General features: G+C 37.5%; 1 protein-coding gene across 1 annotated transcript in view; it reads left to right on the plus strand.

Moving 5' to 3' along the window:
* Window positions 1-23,937, plus strand: part of Itgb8 (integrin subunit beta 8) — an 81,960-nt gene that overhangs the window by 11,800 nt on the left and 46,223 nt on the right. Inside the window, exon 2 of the mRNA XM_026408818.2 lies at window positions 21,104-21,189. Coding sequence (XP_026264603.1) covers window positions 21,104-21,189 — 86 coding nt within the window. The remainder of the gene's footprint in view (window positions 1-21,103; window positions 21,190-23,937) is intronic.

A 23,937-nucleotide genomic window follows, 5' to 3' on the forward strand; every position in this document is an offset into this window, starting at 1 on the left:
TGAAACAGGAATAGTCCTGGCCAAATCCCTGGGGAGGGATTGGGTTTGGAAGTAAGGAGAAGGGCTGGCAATGAAGGCAGGAGAAGGGGATACTAGAAGCATTTTAGCTCTGAAAACCTGTGAAGAATATGTCTTCCAGGAATATGAGGTGTACAGGGGATTTTGTTCAGGGATGGTTTGATATTTTGTACTACTTTGGACCTAACTTCCATTGATATTTCAAGATATGCCAGTGGTAAATGAAGTCCCAGTTGAACGTAGTGTGGTTTTAAGGTCCTTTCCTTAGAATTGAACTGTTGCAGATACTAGGTAGATAACAGGCTTTTAGTGGAATGCATCATCCTTATGAATTAGGGGTGATCACTCTGCTATAAAGGAATTTTAGAATATTTGGATCAAACAAAGTAATTAATTTTTTTTTTCAAAATTATTTTACAAGGACTGGGTTGACAGAATGTACCTTTCAGAGTGTCAGACTAGGTGAAGGCTTTCCTAATAGCCTGCTGGAGAGGAGCTAAAAGGCTAGTCTGGCTATGCCTGGTCATGTAAGTTATTCATTGACTGCAGCTGAACAAAGAATACAAGAAAGTTGTGGGATGGCCAGCAATTGCTGTAGAACTGGATGTTCTAGTTGGAAACAAAGAAGTCATTGTAGCAAACTGTATTGTTGGCAAAAAAAGACTTACCATGTCCAAGCTGGTCCCTTTCTTAGCACTAGGCATACCTCCCAAGGTATTGCTCCATTGTCTTTATGCATTTGGTTTGGATTTTTTATGGGGAATTGAACACAAATGGGTCATAACTTGCAAATGAGAACCCTCTACAAATGATAGATAGAGCTCAGGTTCCAAGAAAATTAGTATGAAGGTGGTAACAATGAAAGTAAAAACAAACACAACACTCAAGATGGAAATCACAGTCTCAGCTATCCTGTTTTGATTGAAAACTTCCATTTAAATGAGAATTTCAATTATATAGATAGAATGAGAACCATCAGGTGAGAGCCAGTGTCTAGAATCATAGTGCCTGACCTTTGAGGTTGGTAATAGAAATGTGAGGACTAAATGTTTAGTAACAGTCCTTAATTCCAAGGATGTACCATATGTGATACCTCATGAAGAATCTAAGCACATGCAAATCCAAGACCTTCAATGTCCTGATGCTCCATGGCATCTGATGGGTCTGTGAAGGGTTGAGAGAAGGGACAGGGACTCTGTGCAGCTGGAGAATGAGGCCCGGCCCTCCTTATTAGGGTGCACATTGACGTGAATCTACACATCCAGGGCTGACCCTGGGCTGCTTGGAGGTCAGCTTAGCATCAGTTGTGTGCCAGAGCTCACAGTACTCTGAGGTTGGATTATCTGGTGTCAGACTTTTTGGGGCAGAGGTTGACTTATGGATATTCCGAAAAATCAGACATCAGGGCTTGTGGGAGAAATTCAGCCTCCCAGGGATGTGTTTGATTTTGAAACAACAAAAAAAGACAAGTGTTGCCTCTGACTGAAATTCCTGGCAGTGTAGGAATGTTTGGTCACTCAGAACTATCACTGGATGTTACCCTCTTCTTTCTTACAGATGATCTTCTTAAATATTGATGGCATGAATCTATTTTTTTCTCCTACACCAGATAATTCTAAATATTTGTGTTTAATTTTTTTTTTCAACAAAAACAACAACAACAAAAAATCCCAGGTGTGGAATGCAGGTCTTCTTGGCATTTTGAACAACTAGATTTTCCTAGGATTGTATTAAGGAACATTCGGCCACAAAATACACCAGAGTTGGGCCTTTGAGTTCTCTAAAACTGCCATAATGTCAGGGGACCTACTAAATGGTCAATCTACTTGAAAATCTTCATTAAGGGTACTTACTGATAAGCAGAGAAGTAACATAACCTGAAAACTTCCAATAACTACTGAATGACCTTGACTTTCAGAAGCCCATCTGTTCTGGTTTGAATGTGATATGTCCCCCAAAAGTTTCTGTTAATCTAGGTATGTTCAGAGTTGAATGATTTAATCATGAGAGCTATAACATAATTAGTGGATTAATCCAGTTAATGGATTAATCATTTGAGCAGACTAACTGGGTGGTACCTGGAGAGGTGAGGCATGGCTAGAGGAGGTGAGTCACTAGACATATGCCCTGGAAGGATACATCTTCCCTGTGGGCCCATTCCCCATTTTTCTCTGCCTTTTAGTTGTCACAAGTGGAGTAGGTTTCTTCCCCATGATCTTTTGCTTTGATACTCTGTCCTACCTTAGGCCCAGAGCAATGGAGTCAGCGGATCATGGACTAAATATCTGAAATCATGAGCTCAAAATAAACCTTTCCTTCTCTAAGTTGTTCTTGTCAGGTATTTTGGCCACAGCAGTAAAAATTGGACTAACACTCCTCTGCAGCATGGTGTCACTCTTAAACCTGACTTTCTTAGGAGGAATTTGGGTTCCCAAAATCTTTACCCTCAACTGTGCAAGTTCAGCTTTCTAGAGCTTTCAGGGGGATGGACAGTAAGTGGCACAAGATAGTCCAAATGCGTTAGTCATAGAAATCTAGGTTATTGGATGTCGCCCAGATACACAGTGACCTCCTCTATCCAAAGGATCACAGGAGGAGCAGCACGAGTGTTGTGAGACTGGCAGGGAATTTCAAAATGCAAGATGGCAGTTCCAATCATGTGCATACCTGTGGCACTTTTGGTAAAAGATCTTTCATCCATTTATTTTCTAAATTGTTACCATGCAAAGATGAGGTATAGTGGGGTTCTGGGTGCTTCAGATTTGTACTGGAGGCAAAATCAACACAAGCTGAGGCCAAGTTGAGAGCACAGAAACCTGAAAACACTTGAGTTTGGAATTTAGTTGGCATATGAGAATAGTGCAGAGCCTTCCAGATCAGAAGGGATAGATAAATCCAGGCACTTCTGCATGGGTCAATGGATTTGAAACATGAATCTGAGAAGATAGGCGTGCTATAGTCTGTCAAGGTGAGGCAGTTTCTCCTGTAATGCCTCTTTATGGTTGACTGTAATTTCAAAGGCAACTTAGGGATTTAGGCAGAAGTGTTGGGTTGAACCGGAACCCTTTCAAGTGTTGGAAAACAAAAGAGATCTGAGGTCTAATGGGAAGTGGAGTAGGAACTAGAAGAGTTCAGGAATCAAAGATTATACCCAGGGTGTTGGATGTGGGGGAATGATTTCATGTCTCCGAACAGGTTGCTGCTGTTTTGCTACTTATTACTAATCCAGCTGAATGGGCCAGCTCTCAACAGCAGCCTGACAATATGGTGTTCTTTCTAAGAGTCAGAATCTACTGGAGAACCAAACTGAATAGACATGCAATCCTATAATAAAAGGACTGAGGGAATTCCACAGGGACATTTTCTCTGAACCTCCTTGTTTCCCCTGGAGGCAACATCCTCCTGTGATCTGACCCATATACGCTGCCTGTTCCTTATGGTGACACACTTGTTGGTTCTGCCTTATGTCAGGTTTTGCTGTTACTTCATAAGCTTCACACAGGCACCTACCATATCCTTAAGATCCTTCACAATGCCATGAATTAATAGCAGGCATTAAATAATCTTTTTAATCTAGATAGGGCAGAGGGATTGAAGGGGAAGGAAGGGGACATGGGGTTATTAATGATGGTGGAATGTGATAATCATTATTATTCAAAGTATAGGTATGAAGACACGAATTGGTGTGAATATACTGTGCATACAACCAGAGATATGAAAAATTGTGCTTTATATGTGTAATAAGAATTGTAATGCATTCTTCCATCATATATAAATAAAAAAATAAAATAAAAATCATGAATAGAGAAATACCATTGAAATCATTATAACTCAAAAATCTCGTAAGAAGTAGATTTTTCTGCTTTGTGCTCCCAAATAATCAATATTTCTCTTTTGAGTAATTCTTTATCCTTCTCTTCATTCTAACCCAGCAGTTTTTTTTTAATGTGTCTTCCTTTTTTTATAATTTTTTTTAGTTGTTGATGGACCTTTATTTAATTTATTTATTTTTATATGGTGCTGAGAATCGAACCCAGTGCCTCACACATGCTAGGCCAGTGTCCTACCACTGACCCGCACCCCAGCCCCTAATCCAGCAATTTTTAATAATACAAACAGAGCTTCCCATAAGAAGGTGAAGAACAAAGTAAAATTCTGGTTGCCTACAGTATGTGTGAAAGGTAGAGTTATAATTAATTAAATTCTATGATCATTCATATTCTGACTCTTCAAATCTTTTTAAGATGAATATGCTCATTCTCATGTCTTGGCAAGCACATTATTTAAATTTCTTTGATATTTGAGAATATCCTCACAGTTATCATTTGATCAGATTTGCAAAACCTCACAGTTACCACTTAGTCAATAAATCAGAAAGTATTGCATGAGCACCTACTCAGAGTACTTGGCATTGACCAGCTGCTGTGGAAACAAAGAGGATTTCTTGTGGACAGTGTAATTTCTTCTGAGGAACTGTGTGGGCACACACTACAGGAGAGTGACGTAGTCTGGGAGGAGTTTTTGGCTACCAGTGCTGTAGATTTCTCAATCAGACAGGATATAGGACAGATGTGTTCTGATGCAAGACAGAACCTCAAAGTCTCTTATAAATATTAATACTTAATTTCTAAGCTTTTTTTTTTTCTCCTTCAGCTAAGAATTAGAGGGCAGAGCCCTGGTTAATGGAAGGTTCCAGCAACTCTGATTTTACAATACATATGTTCTGCCTTTGTAAGTACAGCATGTTCTTAGAGACACCATAAAACCCATCAATATAAAGTGGATCCCAGGATATGCATTCTGCACCCTAATGGTACTTATGATAACTTGAGTTGTTTTTAGCTATTTGTATACACTGTGAAATGTGCGTGTAAAGACAGGAAGAACAAACGTGTGAGTATTCATTTTTTGGAGAGTGGGGATATCAGAGGCAAATTTAGGAAAAAAAAAGAAATACTACATGTGTGCAGAGAAGCAGTGCAGAACAGCTCGAGGAGTGAGAGCAGGGTCCAAGCAGAGCTTCTCCAGGGCACATGTCCTGAGTTCCTGAGCTGACTGAGAGAAGGGGAGAAAGTTAAGTAAGTAACCTGGAAATAAACACATCATATCAGAGACAGAGTGTGCACATAGGGCATTTTGATCACTGCAGAGGAGACATCATTTATCATATTCAATAAAGTCACACTGAGTCTTTACAATGTACCTGATATTTCTCTAAGCCCTGGGGGATGGAAGTAAACAAAATGGTCAAAATATCTGCACTCTTGGAGCTTACATTTTAATGACAGGAGAGAGACAATAGACAAAGACATAGAGTGTACAGCATGCTATCCAGTGCTCTGTGCCTTCCACCATCTATAGAGAGCACCCCTCGATGGGCAGCAAGCAGTACTGGCAAGGGAGGTGACAGTGAGGCTGTCACTGAGAAGCTGATATCTGAGCCAAGTCCCTGGGCCTCAGGGGCACATATGAACAGAATGGTCTCCATCTCAATACATCACTTTAAAGGAGGAAACTGGCACTCAAACATACATACCATTTAGTAGATACTCCAATTTCCACTAAAATATAATTCATGAGTTGATAATTTGATAATTATTGTGTGGCAAGCACTGTTCAAGGTGCATTTAAAGATTAGGGAACAAAAGGACAAAAGTCCTTGTGCTCATGAGTCTTAAATTCTGGGAGAGTGGAGACAAAATAAATAAATAAATAAATAAATAAATAAATAAATAAATAAAATAAATTGTAAGCAATTATCTAGTGTGTTCGAAGGTCATAGTGCAATGGGAAAAAATAGAGGAGGGCTGGAGGTTCATTTTTCAGAGAGTGGGGATATCAGAGGCAGATTCAGGGGTTCCCATTTTTGTTAGCAATGGCGAAGCTTGAACGAGGACCTGAAGGCACTGGGTGATGAGCCCATGAATACAGGAGGCTAGAGAAAAGGTATGCCAAGAGCGGTGAGAGGCCTTTAATAGGAGGAGTCAAAGTGAGGCATCATTCTGTTAAGAGGGAAAGGGAACATTCAGAGAAGTGACTGAGAGAGAGGCTGTTCTTCTGGAAATGCACCATGAATTTCAGGGGGCACTAGGGTGGGATTTTAGAGCTGTAAAGGAGATGTGCAAAGAGGGTTTTGCGGAAGCTTAGAAGGATTAGGACATGCGTGGAGATGAAGGCAAGCCTGGGAGTTTGGGGCATCTTGTAGAGACTGATTAAACAACATCAGTGAGATTAGGAACTCAAGGTAGATAGTGGTGAGGGAGAGGGGAGGCTCTGGGGCTCGCTGTTGATTCCTGTGCAAGAAAGGAAAGAAGTCTTAGGAAGCCTTTTTGGCCTCCAGCATGAAAGACTCACTCTGTCTCTTCCCAATGAGGAGATGGGCTTTCTACAGATGCCTTTAGCTACTCTTAATTCCAGGTGATGAAACTGATCCCCTGTAAAGAGGCACAGGACCTGTAGTTATACCTGAAGGTCATACAGACCAACAAAGCTTCCACAGTGAACTGGTCTAGGGAATATTTTCCAAATTACCTATTATTATTTCCTCTTTGAGGATTTCCATTCTTGATATATATACTTGCATATGTATAATATGTAAATTACAGAAGCATGCTCAATATACAAATAAATAACACATACAAATAACTTTGCAGAAGTGTCAAAATGCAAATCATGTAAGGATTTGATAGTGAAGAGATCAACTCTACCAGAAGAGAGGAAGGAGGATTTGGTGGCAGAAATATTGTGTAAGTGGCATAAGTATCTATTAGCAGGACTGTAACAGGGAAATGCACAAGGTGCCTCTGCTGGCAGGGAGGAACCTTGACTATGACACAGTGCATCAAGAGAACCATGGAAGAAGAGACTGTAGAATTCAAAATAGTAGATTTTTTAAAAGAACATTTTGCTGTGGTCTGAATGTTCGTGTTCCTCCAAAATTCATATATTAAAATCTAATTCTCCATATGGTAGTATTAAAGAGAAGGGACTTTGGAGCTGCCTAGGACATGATGGCAGAGTCCTTATGAATGGGATGACTGTCCTTATAAAGGAGGCCTGAAGAAGTGTGTTTGTACCTTTTGTCTTTCTGCCATGTGAGGAAACAGCAAGAAGCCATCATCTATTAGGAAGGGGCCCTCATGAGACACCAAATCTGTTGGCACCTAGATCTTGGACTTTCCAGTCTCCAGAACAGTGAGCAATAAATTCTGTTCCTAATAAATCACTCAGTCTAAGATATTTTGCCCACAGGACAATTTCATATACTTTTCTATTTCTCCAGTGGTGGAAAATCACCCAAGGTTTTTTTTTTTTTTCTTTATCAGTAGTATAATAATGTGATCACACTGAATCAGCGAGTAGAACTGGCAACCACACATATAATGATTTTTAGTGGTAATGCTGATTGTGAGAGATTCTAAGAAGGTTGTTGCAATAAAGCAAATGACAAATGAGGATCTATACTAGAATGCAATCAGTGGAAATAGAAAGGGGAGACATGAATGCTGAAGACACAGAAGTAGAGGTAGAGTCCTAGCAACTTACAGGTTTTGGGTACCCTGAGAGGGAGAAATCTGTTTGACCACAAAGATTGAAATGAGTGTAAATGGGAAAATAATGTTAGTTAACAGAAATAGGTCATTCAAATTAGGAAGAGGAACATGACTTTTATTTGAAACCTGTGGATTTTGAAGATGCATCAGGAATCTAAGGGGGATGTCCAAAAGATTGCTGAAAATTCTGGACAGACTTGGGTGCTAGTTTGGAACTAAAGATACTAATTTGGTAGTCATGTGTGAGGAGCTGAGTCTTAAAGTTTTGTTAGCTCATGAAACCTGGAGGTGTGAACGTGAGGAAGAGGATGTAAAAATAGCCAAAGAGATGAATAGGGGAGTAGTGTGAGAGTGGCTGAAGTAATAGAGTGCCCACTCACTGTTAAAAGGCAGAGGACATTTAAACATTGCTAAAACCTAGTTGCTAAATATAATTAGGAAATTATTGTTTGCCTTTGAATGAGCAATTCATTTAAAGGCAAAGAGGAAATGATCTTGGCAAGGAAGAGAAATCTCCTTTTCCAAACAGAGAACAAAGATAATTTTGAGTTGAAAAGAATGAAGATCACTTAGGTATTCTCTGTAATATAAAGTAAATCTAAGGTCATATCTAAGTGGGAAGATATGCTAAAATTTCTTGAATGATTCAGAAGAAAGAATTAGAATAATGAATGTGAAAAAAAAACATGTTGAATAAAAGTAGGGTTTAGGAGCCAAATGAGGTAAGAAAGAAATTTTAAAAGGGTCTCTTTCGTCCTTATCTGGCTAATGGCTATGTTCCCCAAGGCACCTCAAGGCAACTTCAAACAGATTTGAGCTGTTGCTTGTTATCCCATTTGTGTCTGACCTACTTCTGTGTACTTTCAACTTTATATTTTAGAGTTCTTGGCGCAGTAGCATGCTTTCTGTTTCCTTCTCTGATTCTTCTTGAATTTGTCACTATTTAGCTTCTCTTTGGTTACTTGAGCCTAAAGTCTCCTACGCGGTTTTATGATCCAGTGGTCCTCTTAATGGCCTGTGAGAATTCCTGTGGAAGCCACTGGCCTCGGGGATTCTTAGTAGCTCTGTCCATGGTGGAAGCAGTGAGGTGTGGGAGTGAATTGGGTGAGGCTGAAAATCCTGGAGCAAAGTGATAAATCCATAGTAAAAGTTAGAACACACTAAATGTGTCTGGTGATGATAGCAAAATAGGGCCTATTAAATCAAAACTGTGAATTTAGAAAGAAAAAAAGTGGATAAGTATTCAGATGAGGGTTGGGGCAGCATCCCAACAGTAGCAGTCAGAGCAAGGAGAGCATTAAAACTGTTTGAAAATTTCTCTAAGTAATGATGGACTCTAGGCAAAGATGAGTTATGATGAAGGGGAAGCCATAGCTGGATTATTTTAGGATTATGGGGACTAGAAAACAAGAATTTTAAAGAACAATATGGATAATATGGCATTAATATAAAATTTCCTGTGTATACTAGCTCTACCATGTGTATGCATTCAAATTCCAGCAAAATTAAATAGGACAAATATTAATTGGAATAGTTGAAGGTAATTTAATTATTATAATAGATTCAATATCTATCCTATAAGGTACAATTAGGTTAAAATCTTTTGATTATAATTCAGAATTTTCTTTTGCCTGAATACCTAAATAAAATAAAACGTAGAATAGATATAAATATTTAGAATCATTCTTGAAATTGTGGAAGAAGAAATTTTACTTTAGAGAATATGATATACACTATATTATTGTTTGTGTAGTTCAAATCACATTAGTATTATAGTGATAGTAATAGCATTAATTCCTATGGTGATCTTACATTGGTATTACTACATTTCTATTAATAATAGCAGTAATTACTATGATGATCTTACACTGGTATCACTACATGTTCTGTTAATTTCTCATGCTGCTGAGAGTTTACAAAAAATTCAAGTAGAATATAAGAAATAAATTTTTGAATTTGAAAATATTTTTATCATCTCAACTGAGCTTAATTCATATGAAAAAAACATTTAAATAATTTACCTCTTAATCTTCACAGAAGAAAATTTGTAAATCAATCAAATACTGTATAGGGATGAATAACTTTAATTAACCATTAAGCAATCTGTAAGCCAAAAGACTTATATAATGTGTCATTGGTTTACTTTTTAAAAGCTATATAATGTAATTTAATGTTTTCTCTGTAGCCTCAGAAAAAGCATGTTTCTTCACTATGCACAGATTGTACAAATAGGATTCCATCTAATTTTTTTATGATGTTATTTTAAATAACTTGTACTGATATAATTTAACCAATAAACTTCATCAGTTTAAATATTGATGTATAGGGTTTGACAGACACATAGGCCTGTGAAACTCTTGCTGCAGTCAATATGTAGAACCCCCCAAAAGTTTGCTCATATCACTTTGCTGACAATGTTGAACATGAAACCATGAATCATCATTTTGCATTGTGGGCAACTGTTAAATCTGAAGTATAAGGATTTTGGTGACCTTTTAAAATAAATCTTTTCTATTTGTACAAGTATCCTTAAAATAATCCATAAACTAACAGAATTGTACGTGCTGTAAAGTCAGAGTTCCCCACCAATCATTTTAACTCATACTCTACTTTTTCAGTGTTTTCATGGCACAGTGGATGAATGCAGCACAGAATGAGGGGGAGGGATCAGTTTCCCCATTTCATCAGCTGGCAGGCACAGTCTCAGCAGAGTTAAATTGTCAAACCAATGTCAGGAGACCACAGGGTTAGGACGAGAACAAGTTGCCTTCTTCCCTGTTCCAGATTTGGCTTCCAGGGCAGAACTGGAAACTCACAAATGGAAACAGCAACTGTGAACACCATTTCATGTGCTTCTGCCTAATTTGCATGCAGCTCAGAGACATCCCCTGGCAGGAGATGGGGAAACACAGTTGTAAAAGGAGCTGCTCTCCCATGCTGAACAAGCACCAGCCAATCTGATTCATGCGCTCAGGGAGACGTTCAGGCTGGGACTTTTATGCTAAAAACTCAGAGTTTCCTTGTGCATAGTAAAAAAATGAATTTTTGAAAAGGGCACTGAAGTATTTGGGGAGGTCTTTGGCACTGTGGGGGTAACATAATCCTGCTGAGGAAAACCTAACATCCCTGTTTTTAGAGTCAGAAAATGAGATTGCCTTGGTATGGATGATTGGAAAAATAACAACATTCAAGAATTATCTTGAAGTACACAGGAATTATTATTATTATTATTGAGTCGTCACTTAAGGACTAACAATAGTAATACCAAAGGGTTTCCAGTCTTAATTTGGAATAGCTGTCTTTATGTTATTCCCTTTTTGGACAGTGTTCAGAAGGAAAGGCTCTATAGTTAAACTCATTCCCTGTACTTGTTAGCTGTGTGACTTTGGGATGCAGTTTAGCCTCTCTGAAGTTTAGTTTCCCTTCGGCAAAATGGGCATTAGTGCTTTCCTCATTGGATTTTTATAAATTTACAAAATGCTTGATATATGACCCATTTTTTAATATTCTCTGATTTTCTCCTATTGTATATATGGATTTCATTTTTCAAGGTGGCAGTGTCCAATTTTTTTTAACTTGTTTGAATTTTGCAATGTAACACAAAGAAAACCAAATCATAAGTGAACTAAAATTCACTTTGAGTTTTATATGTTTATTTTACTTGAAACAAAATTCCTTACAGTTTAGGGTGGTACGTTTCTGCTCTAATCAAATGCACACCTGCAATGGGACGTCAGATTTTAAAGATACTACCTAGTAAATGCATTCCTACTATCCAAGAGCTGTTATTTTTCATCTTTTTTTAACCAAGGCACTTAAATTCGACATGAAAAACAGTTGTTGTTGTTGTTGTTCTGTTTGTTTTGTTTTTAAAGTGGAAGAAAGGAAATTCCTACCTGCCAAGAGTTGGAGAGGAAAGGAAAATAGGAAGAGCCCCTGGAACTCTTTCAATCTAGTATGTTACATTGAAAACATTATTTAGAGGAACCGAGTGGGAAACGGTGAATACTTTGGCTTTTATAGAAAGGGAGTGTGCCTCATAAACAGGACAGTTGGAATGTATGGAAAAGTTCCAGTTAAAACAAGAAACAAAGCACATGACTAATATTGCTTTTCCAAGTTAGACAAATACAGCTTTAACCAGAATTTACCTCGGGGGCCTCTGGAACCCTCCTGGAGTCTTGAGATGCTGAGGCTTTTTGAAGTTCCAGGTCTGAATTAGGAAGGACATGTGGAGAGCCCAGAACCCCCATCTTTCCACTTGAGTTTCTCTCACTTTACTTTCTCACAGATTCCCACCAGGTGTCAGAGGACAAACTGCTGTGCTTAGATAAACAGCCAACTGCAAAACTGAATGGGATGCTCTTCAGGAGCTACTCTTCTATGCTGAGTGACCATTTGGCCCACCAAAGAAATGTCATGGCCTAGGAAAAAATAGGAACTGCCAAGTCATTCTCAAATGCAAATGACGAACTTTCTTTATTTTCCTTCATCTGCTTTGCACATCAAATAATATATGTCAAGATGTACATAGGATGTGATCTAAACCTAATCAACTTTCAATCAGATTTCTGCATTTGACTTATTCTTCAAAACCAGCTCCAGGCCAACATGTTTGTATTGACAGTCCTTCATGGCTAACACTTGGGGTTATTTTTCTCTTTTCATGTTCCTTTTAATCTTTGAATAAAGTGTCTTGGTTATTTTTGTTTTTCATTCCACAACACCAAAACTACCATGAATTTAGGGTGACCTTAATCTTCCACTTGCCTCAGAAGCAACAATTTACATTTGTTGCTCCTGTAGAACTTTTTTTCCTTTCAAGGGAAAAAAAAAAAGATATTCAGGGTAGAGCATAAAACGGTAAAATGTACAGTCACCCACTATGTGCAAAAATTGGAGCATTTTTCAGAGCAAAATTGATTACAATGTGTATAAGTGGATTACAACACAAAATTCTGTTATGGTCCCATCTGACCAAGCTTCTTATGATAATGGATTTCAATACCAATGAGTGTCATTAGTGGCTATACAGTGGTTCTTCTTGTAAATTCCATCATGAATTAGAGTTATGATTGATGCTGTCCCAGCCCTTTTAAGCTCTGACTCACATTGGGATTGCCCCAAAGAAGGCAGGGCAGACTAGTGGAATGTGTAGCATTGCTCCATCCTTCCCTAATCTGCCCAGGATCAAAAGGGACTTTTTTTTTCTTTTTTGCTCTCCAACGATTTTATGCCAGCATAAATATTATTATAATCACATGAATTATTTGCTGTGTAACAGGAAAGGTTGAAATTTGTCTCTGAAACATACAGGTTGCATATAATCAAAGCCTGAAAAACTCAAATTTAGAGAAGCAAAGATATTACTGGTATTTCCTAATACTGGCATTATAAGGAAGTTCTGCTCAGTAACAAATTATTTAAACATAGAGGGAAAAGGGACATTTACTGAATCAAAATTTGGTTTAGATCTAAGCAACAACAAAATGTAAAGGAATGTAGTAGTTATTTCAACTTGATATCATTTTATTAAATATCCAAAGTTCTTTAGAAAGAAATTTGATTTTCTTAAAATAAATCAGCAGAACTGAACAATATCAGAATACCAAATATAAAAAAGCAAACAAACAAACAAAAAAGTGTCACTATAGGTAAATTTGTTTTCAAGATTTGGAAGAATCAAGATAAATTCATCCAGATGTATATCATTAAGTAAACATAGTAATGTTGCCTTTTGAAATAAATTGCTTTTGGAAATGAAGGTTATTTAAAAACACGAGTAGTCAAAAATTAGAAAAATCTCAGTAATTAAATTGCTAAATTAACCTCAACATAGAATTCCATTTATTCATTACATTTTTTTCTGAGTGTGATCCAGGTGTGAGACTCATGTACTGGGAATATAAAGAAAATGAGTTTAAGCCTTTGTGAGGCCAGAAACTGATAGCCTAGTAATCTCAGTTTTCCAAGGGAAAACAGACTAACTAAACATGAAAAATTACATCTCTTCAATATGAGGGGTCTGCTTCACATAGAGTAAAGTTAGGCTTAACAAGTTTTTAAAAAACTATTAAGCTGAATTCTGTTTGTCACTCTTCTTATCTTTCAAAACTCAGATGAAAATTCATTAATGGTTAGACATTGTTTTAATCTGTTAGATTCAAGAGAGCTCTTAGAATAGCCTTACCTTAGATCAGGTAGAGGGAAGTGTAGGGAGAGAAGGCGAGGGGATGTTGAGATAGGAAAGATAATAGAATGAAACAGATATTATTAATCAATGTATATATGTGACTGTGTGACCAATATGATCCTGCAACAGGTACACTCAGAAAAATGAGAAATTATTTCCCATGCATTCTACTGTCATGTATAACTAATTAAAACAAAACAAATAAAAACATTTAAAAAAGGACAATATCAAGAAAGTGAGAGGGTTCATGGGAGCAGGAAAGATGGTGGAATGAGATGGACATCATTACTGTGGGTACATGTATGACTGCACATATGGTGTGATGCTACATCATGTACAACCAGAGAAATGAAAAGTTGTGCAGCAATTGCATATGATGAATCAAAATGCAGTCTTCTGTCATATATAGCTAATTAAAATAAATTAATCAATTTAATAATTTTTTTAAAGAGAGAGCTCTTAAAAGCAGTACATTAAATAGGATTGGGGTAAAATGTCTTCTTCCCATCAGACAGTTCCGAGCGGCAGACTTAGTGTACCGGGAGAGGCCGGAACCCCCTCGTTTCTGCATCTTTAGCAGTGGCTTCCCTAAGACAACTTCCCTCTAAATATGGTGCTGCAGGTCAAAACACCACATCTATGTTCCAGGCAGAAAGAAAGAAGACAGGCAAAGGGCAACACTCTTTTTTGAGGAGCTTTCACAGAAGCCCCATTAAGCAGCTTCCGGCTTCATCCCAATCAGTAGAACTAGTCATACAACCAGCATTGTTGCAAGAGAAGCTGGGGATTGTGGCATTTCAGTTCTTCTTAGTGCCATCTTCAATAATTCTAGGACACTGTCAGTGAAAAAAAATAGCACAGGCAGGCAAAGAGCAATTTTCTACCTCAATACTTTGGTTGTTTATCACTTTATGGGGTAGAGCATTGTAGTAGATGTTGTTGGAGCCCACTGGGACTTATTTTATAGGGCAGGCACACCCATCCCCAGCTGCTCTAAGTTATGGCTGTTGATGGCTAACAGCTGCCGCCTTCTCAGAAGAATTGCCCTCCACCAAAAGAAGCCACATTGCTTAGAAGTGTCTGGGAGGTCACCCCTACTCTACCCTTCACCAGGCTGCCTAGTAACACTCAGCTCAGGGTTTAAAGCCAGGCCTCCTTGCCTCAGGGCAGGAAAACACTGTGGCATCTTTTATCCTTAGAGCCCTGGGTAGGATCAGTCTGGTAGCAGACTTCAGTTGTACTTTGCTTAGTGCCTTTTCCTCTCCTGACCACTTACCTCTCTTCCTTTCTCAATAAATCACTTTTCAAGGATCTCTATCTAGGTTTTCCTCTGATAATTATTTTTTCTTACAGTTTTATCATTCCTTCACATTTCTCTTAAACTGCAACATCATTATTCCATCTCCTTTCCTTTAAATGAACCTTCAAACTCCCAAACCTAATCACCAGAACCCCAAATTATGCTTTCACTCAACATACATACTGTTATATGTTTTTTCAAATGAAAGAAGAGTGGAAATTATTTCAAAAAAAAAAATTTCCCCAGTAAGATACTCATTTTCATTATTATGGGCTGAATGGCCACTTTCTACAAATTTGAAACTAATCAAACAGCAGTAATTTGTTGGATGATACTATAGAGGGTAGTGGTTTCTAAACCCATAACTTAGGACCATAACTACAAATATCAAGATGAATTTTCCAACCACTTCTCTATGGGCACAGTTGAAATACACATTTATTGCACAGAAATCATTTTAGTAGCTAAAGTTTCACCACAGACATTATGCAATTTTTAAACTCTTCTTCTTTGCCAGTAAAATTTCGTCTCATATATTCTAAATACTAAATAAAATGGCAAATGAAAATGCTATGAAATAACATGGTTTGTGTTATGTATTTATAAAACACAAGAAAACCCAGAGAAAAAGGAAAACTAGAAGAAATTGTGTAGATTTCTTGTTCCCTTGTTTGGAGATACCATGCCATGTGCCCATTTGCTGGCTTTCTGTCTTCTTTAGCTCCTCAGAGCTTTCCTGCTCACACCTGGCTTTTCCAACAAGCTTCCCATGCCTCTCCCTTTTTTTCCTAACCCCTTTACTGAGTCCCCATTAAAATTTAACTTGTGTTTTGTTTCGGTGTCTGATTTTCAAAGAAGTAGATTAACTACCTACTCCCTCTTTTTATTTTTGTAAGAAACTTTAGGAAACTTCAATCCAAAACTTGGAGTTTTTTGCTAATGGAAAATAATTAGAATTTGAATGTATTTCTTTGTCTTAATTTTTATATCAAATAATAGCATGCATTAAATTTCTGCATAAAAGAGAACTTCAGTGATCAGGTACTATATTTTTGAAGGTACTGGTAACATTTAGAGGACCATGATTTTATATAATATATACACACATATGTATAACATAATCAATATATAAACATATTCTGTAACATCATAATTATATAGATATGTATATAACGTATAAAACAAAAAATTCAGAGTTATAGTTTGAACCTTACTCTTGAATGTGGCCAGTTTGTCTAGTTTCAACTGTTATCAAAGTAGAATATGTATTCTTTGTAAATATTTGCTTTTTTTAAAATGAAGTAGCTTTATCCAATTATCGAGATTAATTTAATTTGTTTAGTAAGATCAACTAAGAAAGGGATACTGCCTGGGGGGGGGGGAAACATTTCTCACAAATAATTCTGTCTAGTCATGATAGGAGACTCTAATTGGTTCTAAAAATCATGGACTACAATCTTTATCAGCCTTTATATGTCCCTTCTTCCAGATAACTGTAGATATTCTTTATGTTATACTGAAAGATTGTTATAAAGATTAACAACAACACAAAACAAGGAATGTTTCTTTGTAATTTTCGCTGCTTATCTCATCATTGATTTATGGAAAGATCCCAATGCAAAAAATGAAGTTTCCATTGTCTTTTTTTGTTTTGTTTTGGAGATTTTTGTTTTTGTGTATTTGTTTCTCTTTCTCACTTCTGTAGATTAAATATTTGCAAAGTAATATGAAAAAAAATGCATCATCCAAAACAAAAATAATTAAGCATAGATCATAAATATGTAGTTTCTGATATTTGGGTACTCTATCCTTTTGATGATGGGTATTTATAATATTTTTGACTGGCAGTTAGGTCATTTCACATGTGTCATACACATTTAATTCTGGGAAATAATTTAAAAATTGCTTGATTTCAATCAATGTTTACCTTGCAAAATAGAAATAAAATTAAAGCATTCTAAGAGCATTTCAGAGTCATGACAAAAAGTGTATTTGTAATAAATCAGCCTGATTTGTCTATATTTAACTTTCTTGATTTTAAGAGTCATTTTAAACAATTAAACAAAGCACAATAACTTTTTATTTAATAGCAATTTTTATATACTAGCTATGTATTTCAAACTTGGTCTTTTTGATCCAAGGGATTTTCACATTAAGGACAGCAAATTATATTTACTACAAATGTAAAGACATATAACATCTTCCTTTTTTTCTGAGCCTAGAACCTAACACATGCACACATAGTCACACAAATAGGTAATACATACATAAGTGTATGTATATGTACATGTGATTTATTACAATGAGATTATAACAGCTTCTTTACTGAATGCCCTCTGTGCCCTGAGCACTACGCTTCTCATGTTTTGTCTCACTTCATCTTCATATCAGCAGCTTGGTGTGGATGTAGTTAGCCCTGTGTTGCAGTGTAGGAAATGATGGCTTAGAGACTTGAAGTAGCTAACCTAAGGGCACATGGCTGATAAGCAGCAGTGTGATGGAGGTTTGGAGGTTCCTTCCCAGTTAGTCTGTTAGCAATGCTGCCTCATCAGTCTGTTACCTGCAGTAGTCACATAATGAGAAAAAACAAGCCTCCTGTCCATGCTCCCACACTTGTAGACCAAGCAATAGAATTATTTAGAATGTATGCACTTGTGGTCAATAGACTGTCAAATCCTTTACCACTGTGCCAAGGCAGCACATTTTTAATAACATGGAGTTCCCGAGGCACCGAGGGCTAAAACAAATGAACACAAAATGAAGAATTCTATGATAGTTAGTTTTAAACAATGTCATTCTGCTTCCAGTCCTTATGAGTTTTCATAAGGATCCATAAAAAGTTTCTTCATAAAAATTCAATGCTAGAATATGGAGAATAGGGTGCTTAGTGTGCCATTCTGGGACTAATGGCTGAGCACGTAGCCACCCCAATCACAGAGTGGGAAGCAGAACCAGTCAGGCACATGCTCTGATGAGGTGTCAGGGCAGTGCCCAGGGCTGCTAGAAACCACCACAGGAAAGCAGCCTTAATGCTGTGTTCTTGCGTCAGAGATGAGAGGGCAAATGAGCTGGGCAAACCCAAAGGCTGATGACAAATTGCCAGTGTCTGTAAACAGCAATTGTGCCTTGAAGTTGATGCGTGTGCTTAGATTCTATTCTCACAGAAAGGTGTGTGAGTGTTCGCATGTGTGTGAGTAGGAGAGAGAGAGAGAGACAGAGAGAGAGAGAAGGAGGGAGGGAGAGAGAGATTTCTAGTATATGCTAACTGGTAGCATTTATAATTCTTTGCCCATTCAGTGACAAGAATTGCTATAATTGATGTGATATTTGCATGTTAGGTATTTTACTCACTTGCACATTTTAAAATTAAAAAGAAAACCTTTAAAATTCTGCCTGTCAAATTGTATTTAGCTTGTCTTCTGTGAAGTATAACCATGACACTCTCCAGAAATAATGTTTGACACAGTTCCCATGGAGTTCAATTTATGGCTTTCCTCCAGTTCTGCAGAACCATACGATCTGCCTCCTCCAGATCCATTTATGGGATTTTTTTCCCCCCTGTAGTTACGTAGAGTCTGAGAAATGTCAGCCCCGGAACCTGGGAAGTATTGACAGGACCGAAGTGTCTATCCCTCTCAGTCAACATCCTTAGTTGTCTGAAGTTTAAAACAGAAGTTGGCACTGGAACTTTTTAAAGAAAAGAGAGATTTTTTTCCTTGTAAATTTGTTATGTATCATGTGTGCTACAGGAGTAGGAGCCCAATCTGAGTTTGAATTCGGATTAACTTGGGACAAAATCCTACAACCATTAGAATTAAGACTAGAGTCTTAGAGTTAGCGGCTTCCTTTCCATGAGAATGCAGTTTTCACTACTGACAAGAAAGCTTTACCTGTTGAGTAAGAAACTTGGTCAAGAGTGAACTGAAATAGCTCTTACTCCATGATCTACTATTTCAAGGCCAACAGCTTGTAAAAATCAAGTTATATCTAAGTCTCAATCCTTTCATGTTGCTCTAGCATAATACTATACACTGGGTAATTTATAAACCACAGAAATTTATTTTTATTTTAGTGTGTGTGTGTGTGTGTGTGTGGTATTAAGGACGGAACCCAGGGCCTCATGCATGGTAGGCAAGTGCTTTACCACTGAGCCACATTGCCAAACTTCACAGGAATTAATTTCTTATAGTTATAGAGGCTGGGAAGTCCAAGATAAAGACTCTCATTCAGAATCTGATGAAGGCTTTCTGCCTCATATGGCAAAAAAAAAAAAAAAAAAAAGCAGTGTGTGGAAAAGGCTGAACAGGTGTGAGGCCTCTTGTCTCAGGGGCCTAGTCCTATTTACCAAGGAGGAGCCTCAGGTCTAATCACCTCCTCCAGGTCCCACCTCTTAATACCACTGAACTGGAGACTGAGTTTTAACTGACAAATTCTGGGTACACACTGAGATCATAAGACTCTGCCAGTGTGCTTGATTTCTAGACCTATATCAATTTTCTTTCAGAGAACAAAGCTGGAAAGGTTTTTCACTCTTCTGAATATGTTTAGGGGTAAGCAGATTTCACATTTTGCAGTTAAACCAGATGGAAGATTTTTAGTCTAAGGAGCCTTCACACTTAGGTGGCCATGATTGTAGTGAATTAACTAAAACATTAGTAAATTTTAGTTCTTGGAATTCTAGGCCACATCTGGAAAGACCAGTGAAGGACTTTCAGATAATGTGTTTAAAATGATGTTATAAAGCCAAGTACAAATGGTATAAGGAGACTCGGAGAGTAAATAACAAATTAGCAGGGGTTCTAGAGAAGGATGTTTCATTTAACCCAAACCAGGCCTGGGACATACAGGGTAGGGTACTGTTGCCCAGTTATCACCTCTGCTGACACTGCCAACACCCATGCTGAGCCACATCCAAGGCAGGACTGTTTTACCCTGGATTCCAGAATATTGGGGAAGTTGAGAAAGAGAAAGTAAAAAGAAACCAATTGGAATTGTCCCTATCCCTTTTAAAACTACATGTCAGTGTGTGGTTATGTACACAGAACCACACATCTGGGTGCATGTGAGTTTTCTTTAATTCCTATTAGAGTTGTTAAAGAGAAACACAGTTTAGAAGAAACAAAATGAGATGGCAAAGTGGTACCAGATGTCACTGCCTCCAGAAGCCATTCTTAAGGGTGTCCTACTCCCCAGCCCTGCCCACATGTGGAAAAGTGAATCGTACATGATCTTCAAGTGATCCAATCTGAGAAATTGAATTAACTAAAACAACTCATTCATTCAATGAGACCACTTTACTTTTGACCACCTTACTTTTTAAAAATCTTTTGACCACTTATAAAATACTGAGTCATGCCATTGTGTCTGGCTCTGATATTTCTCACACCAAAATAATCAATACTGACACAATCGGAATTTCCATTTTAACTATGTTAAATGTCCATCAAGATTATTTCTCTGACGCTTCATTCACTATGACTCAACATGCTTTTCACATAGAGAATGATGTCTGCATATGCTAATTTTTATCAGAATAACTCTAGAATCTCTCTACCCAAACCTACTTGGTTCAGAGAATAGGAAATACAATGAGACTTGAACTTACTAAATAATTTGGAGGATCCCCTCTTACTGCAGTGACTTCAGGCCAAACTACAAAATCTAAAATCAATTTCCATCATCTCCTTTCTCCCATATAAAACTAAGTAATATCTATCTGGGTATCTGATAGTTACAATTAAGTTGACTGTTCCTAAAGAAAATATACTTTATTTGATGTCATGTATTTAAAACAAAAGGTCATCTTATTTAAGTTTTCAAAACCATTCTGGTTAGGGTTGGGGCTGTGGCTCAGTGGTAGAGTACTTGCCTAGCCTATGTGAAGCACTGTGTTTGATTCTCAGCACCATATATAAATAAATAAAATGAAGGTCCATTGACAATTTTAAAAATATTTTTTTAAAAAACATTCTGGTTAGAATTGCTTACACTTCCTAATATGAGATCAACCATAACAGCTCATTTTATCCTTCATTACAGAAGACAATAGATGCACATCTTCAGACGCAGTGTCCTGCGCCAGGTGCCTTGAGCTGGGTCCAGAATGTGGATGGTGTGTTCAAGAGGTGTGCCATTTTTCTTCTTTTTCTTCCTTGTTTTTCTTTTCATCACAGTTGACTTTCTCTCTAGGATGATTTCATTGCCTGACTATTTTGTGCCTTGAAGGTGTATCAGGAAAAAAAAAAAAAGATAATGCTGACAGGAATTTTTTATTTGGTTTTATGTTTGGAAATGGCATATTTGGCTGAATATAAAATCAAATATAACTTTTTATTGGGAAAATTGTGGTAATTTTGAAATGAAGTGAAAACCATTTCATGTTTTCCATTTGTTCTATAGAAAGAAATGGCAAACACAGATAATAACTTTTGATAGTTCTGTAGGATTCCATGTGAAATTCTTGCTGCAGCTTGAGGCACAAGGTCGTATACTCAAGTTGGAGTGTTAGCTTATGCTCCCAAATTAAAGAAAAGCAAGCTAATTTATTGGTCCATTTTATTTGCTTTTATTTGAACTACTTGAAGATAAATGATTTACTTCATTTCCTGACATTGTACATCAATTTATTGGTTACATATGGAAAATATGATGCTTTTAATATGTAACTTGTTCATGAAATATTATATACTATGTTCTATGGAATAGAGAATAATCCAGAAAATGTTATTTTTCAAAATTAGTGTCTTTGCATTCTATAAGAGAAAAAATCCTAATGACAAAATTCTTAGTGTAATAATTATAATGTATTTCTTCTTTCTTGGCTCTAAAGTTGTTTTGAAAGTTCTTTTTTCCTTTGTCAATTATATTCAATCAAAACTATCTATATATAATAAGTTGCACTAAAGAAATTGTCTTTTACATTGGGGTTTCTTTAGTTGTGAGATTGTCTAGGCAATTTTATATTTACTTATGAAGCTCCTGGGAATTGGAAGAGATAGGGTTTTAAGGGCCTTTTGCTTGATATGGAGATAAAACTGTGGCTTTGATCTCCTCTGACTTAACTCAGCAACTACAATTACCATCATCTTTCCAACTTCTCTTGTTACTGCTTGTTCTGAGGCAGCCCCCAGCAGGAAAAATTAATCAAGGATAGTAGGCATAACTATTCTCGATGAAACAAGTCAGGGGAGAGACAGGGGTGGGGTACACAAGACAGAGCCACATCTGTAAATCAACAGATTTCTGCCTGACAGCCTGAAGCTGCCCACCTGCACTCTGGGCTCCACCAGCAAAAAGATGAGATCCTTTCCTGAGTTCAGAAGGGCTTTACACAACCCATGGAGCCAAGCAATGTGACAGACAAGACAAATTGAGTCTTAGGGTGCAATCTCATGACTTCTTATGAGCCAAAGACCAGCAGACTTCATTCCATTCTCTGAGTCTGTCTTCATCTGTAAAACCTTGAACTTGGAGTTTACTTATTCTCTCTGTTAAGAATGTTTCTGACCTAAGCAACATCATGCTATTTTAGATTCTTACTTCCTCGCTAAGAAAGATCCTTAGAGCCCTGAAACTTGCCCACCTGACCTCCAGTGCTTTGGGGAGGGTATTTGGAGAAACTTTCAAAGATGGTTCTGAAGCCCAGTTGTCAGCCAACTGGAACAGCAGATTCCAGAGGAAGCCCCATTCCATCTCACAGTTCTGACTGACACAGAGCATCAGAAAAGCCACAACTCTGTGAAAACAATCAGTCCTGACACAGAAGGAAGGATCTGGGGTATTTAGAAGGATCAGTAGTCAGGTGGAGGGAGGGCTAAGGGAGAGAAAGGTGGCTACCCACCCAGTGAGGGATGGTGGGGGGCAGGTCCTTTGTCCATAGTGGGCAAACCCTCAGATGGACTACACAGGGAAACATGTTAAGAAATTAACTGTTCATGTCACTAAATTTTCTTCTGTACAACGTGGTATAGTCTGATTTATATATTGAAAAACAGGCCCTAAAGAGAGACTGAATTGGATTCAAATCCCAGTTCCACCAGTTTCTAACTCTGTGAACTTGGGTATGTTGATCGCTTTGAACCTCAGTTTTCCCTACCTCCGAACTGGGATTACTATCTGCACCTGCCTCACAGTCTTTGAAGACATAATAAAGCAACATGTGGCATATAGGGACTGCTTAAGAAATAGGAGTCATAATTAAGAGTAGGAGTCATAATTCTATAGAGCTCTGGTGAGGCTTAGAAAACGAAGATGATGGCCTGTGTTGATAACCACCTCAGAGCAAGCACCCAGTCTTAGGGCTCTGGCCAGTGTTGGCAACATTTTTGAGAGGAGCTGTCCACTCCCTTCAGGCTTACCTGACATCATCAGGAGACAAAAAGCATTGTTGAATTTTGGAAGATCACCCATGATTTAGGCACAGATGCAACTGGTGTCTCTGATTTTTCAGCCAGTAAGCTGAAGGGAAAGGGAAGGATGAGGTTTTGTTTTTCCCCTATTCATGATGAGAACATAAACAATAATAAAATAAGCCTGGCTTATGTCATTTTCAAGGCTGGTAGAAATTAAAAATAACAAAATAATTAGACGGTGGATACTCCCTTGGATTGTTTTCTTATGTAGCATTTTTATCTGCCATTCCATGTCTTTTACTTTCTCTTTTCTTCCATGATACATGGAAGTAATCAGAAAACAATTGGGATACAAAGGACCTCATCAGTATTAGGTTTAATACCTTATGTGTCTTGTTAATTAATGTCTATGAAAGACATGTTAAGTTTTGAAGAATTATCCTCCTCCCCTGGCTGCCACTCTGATATAGAGTGTCACAGTACAGCCAGAAGCTTAGAGGAGCATAGTTATTCTAAAATATG

Source organism: Urocitellus parryii, chromosome 3 (genome assembly GCF_045843805.1).
Source record: "Urocitellus parryii isolate mUroPar1 chromosome 3, mUroPar1.hap1, whole genome shotgun sequence".
Classification (NCBI taxonomy): Eukaryota; Metazoa; Chordata; class Mammalia; order Rodentia; family Sciuridae; genus Urocitellus; species Urocitellus parryii.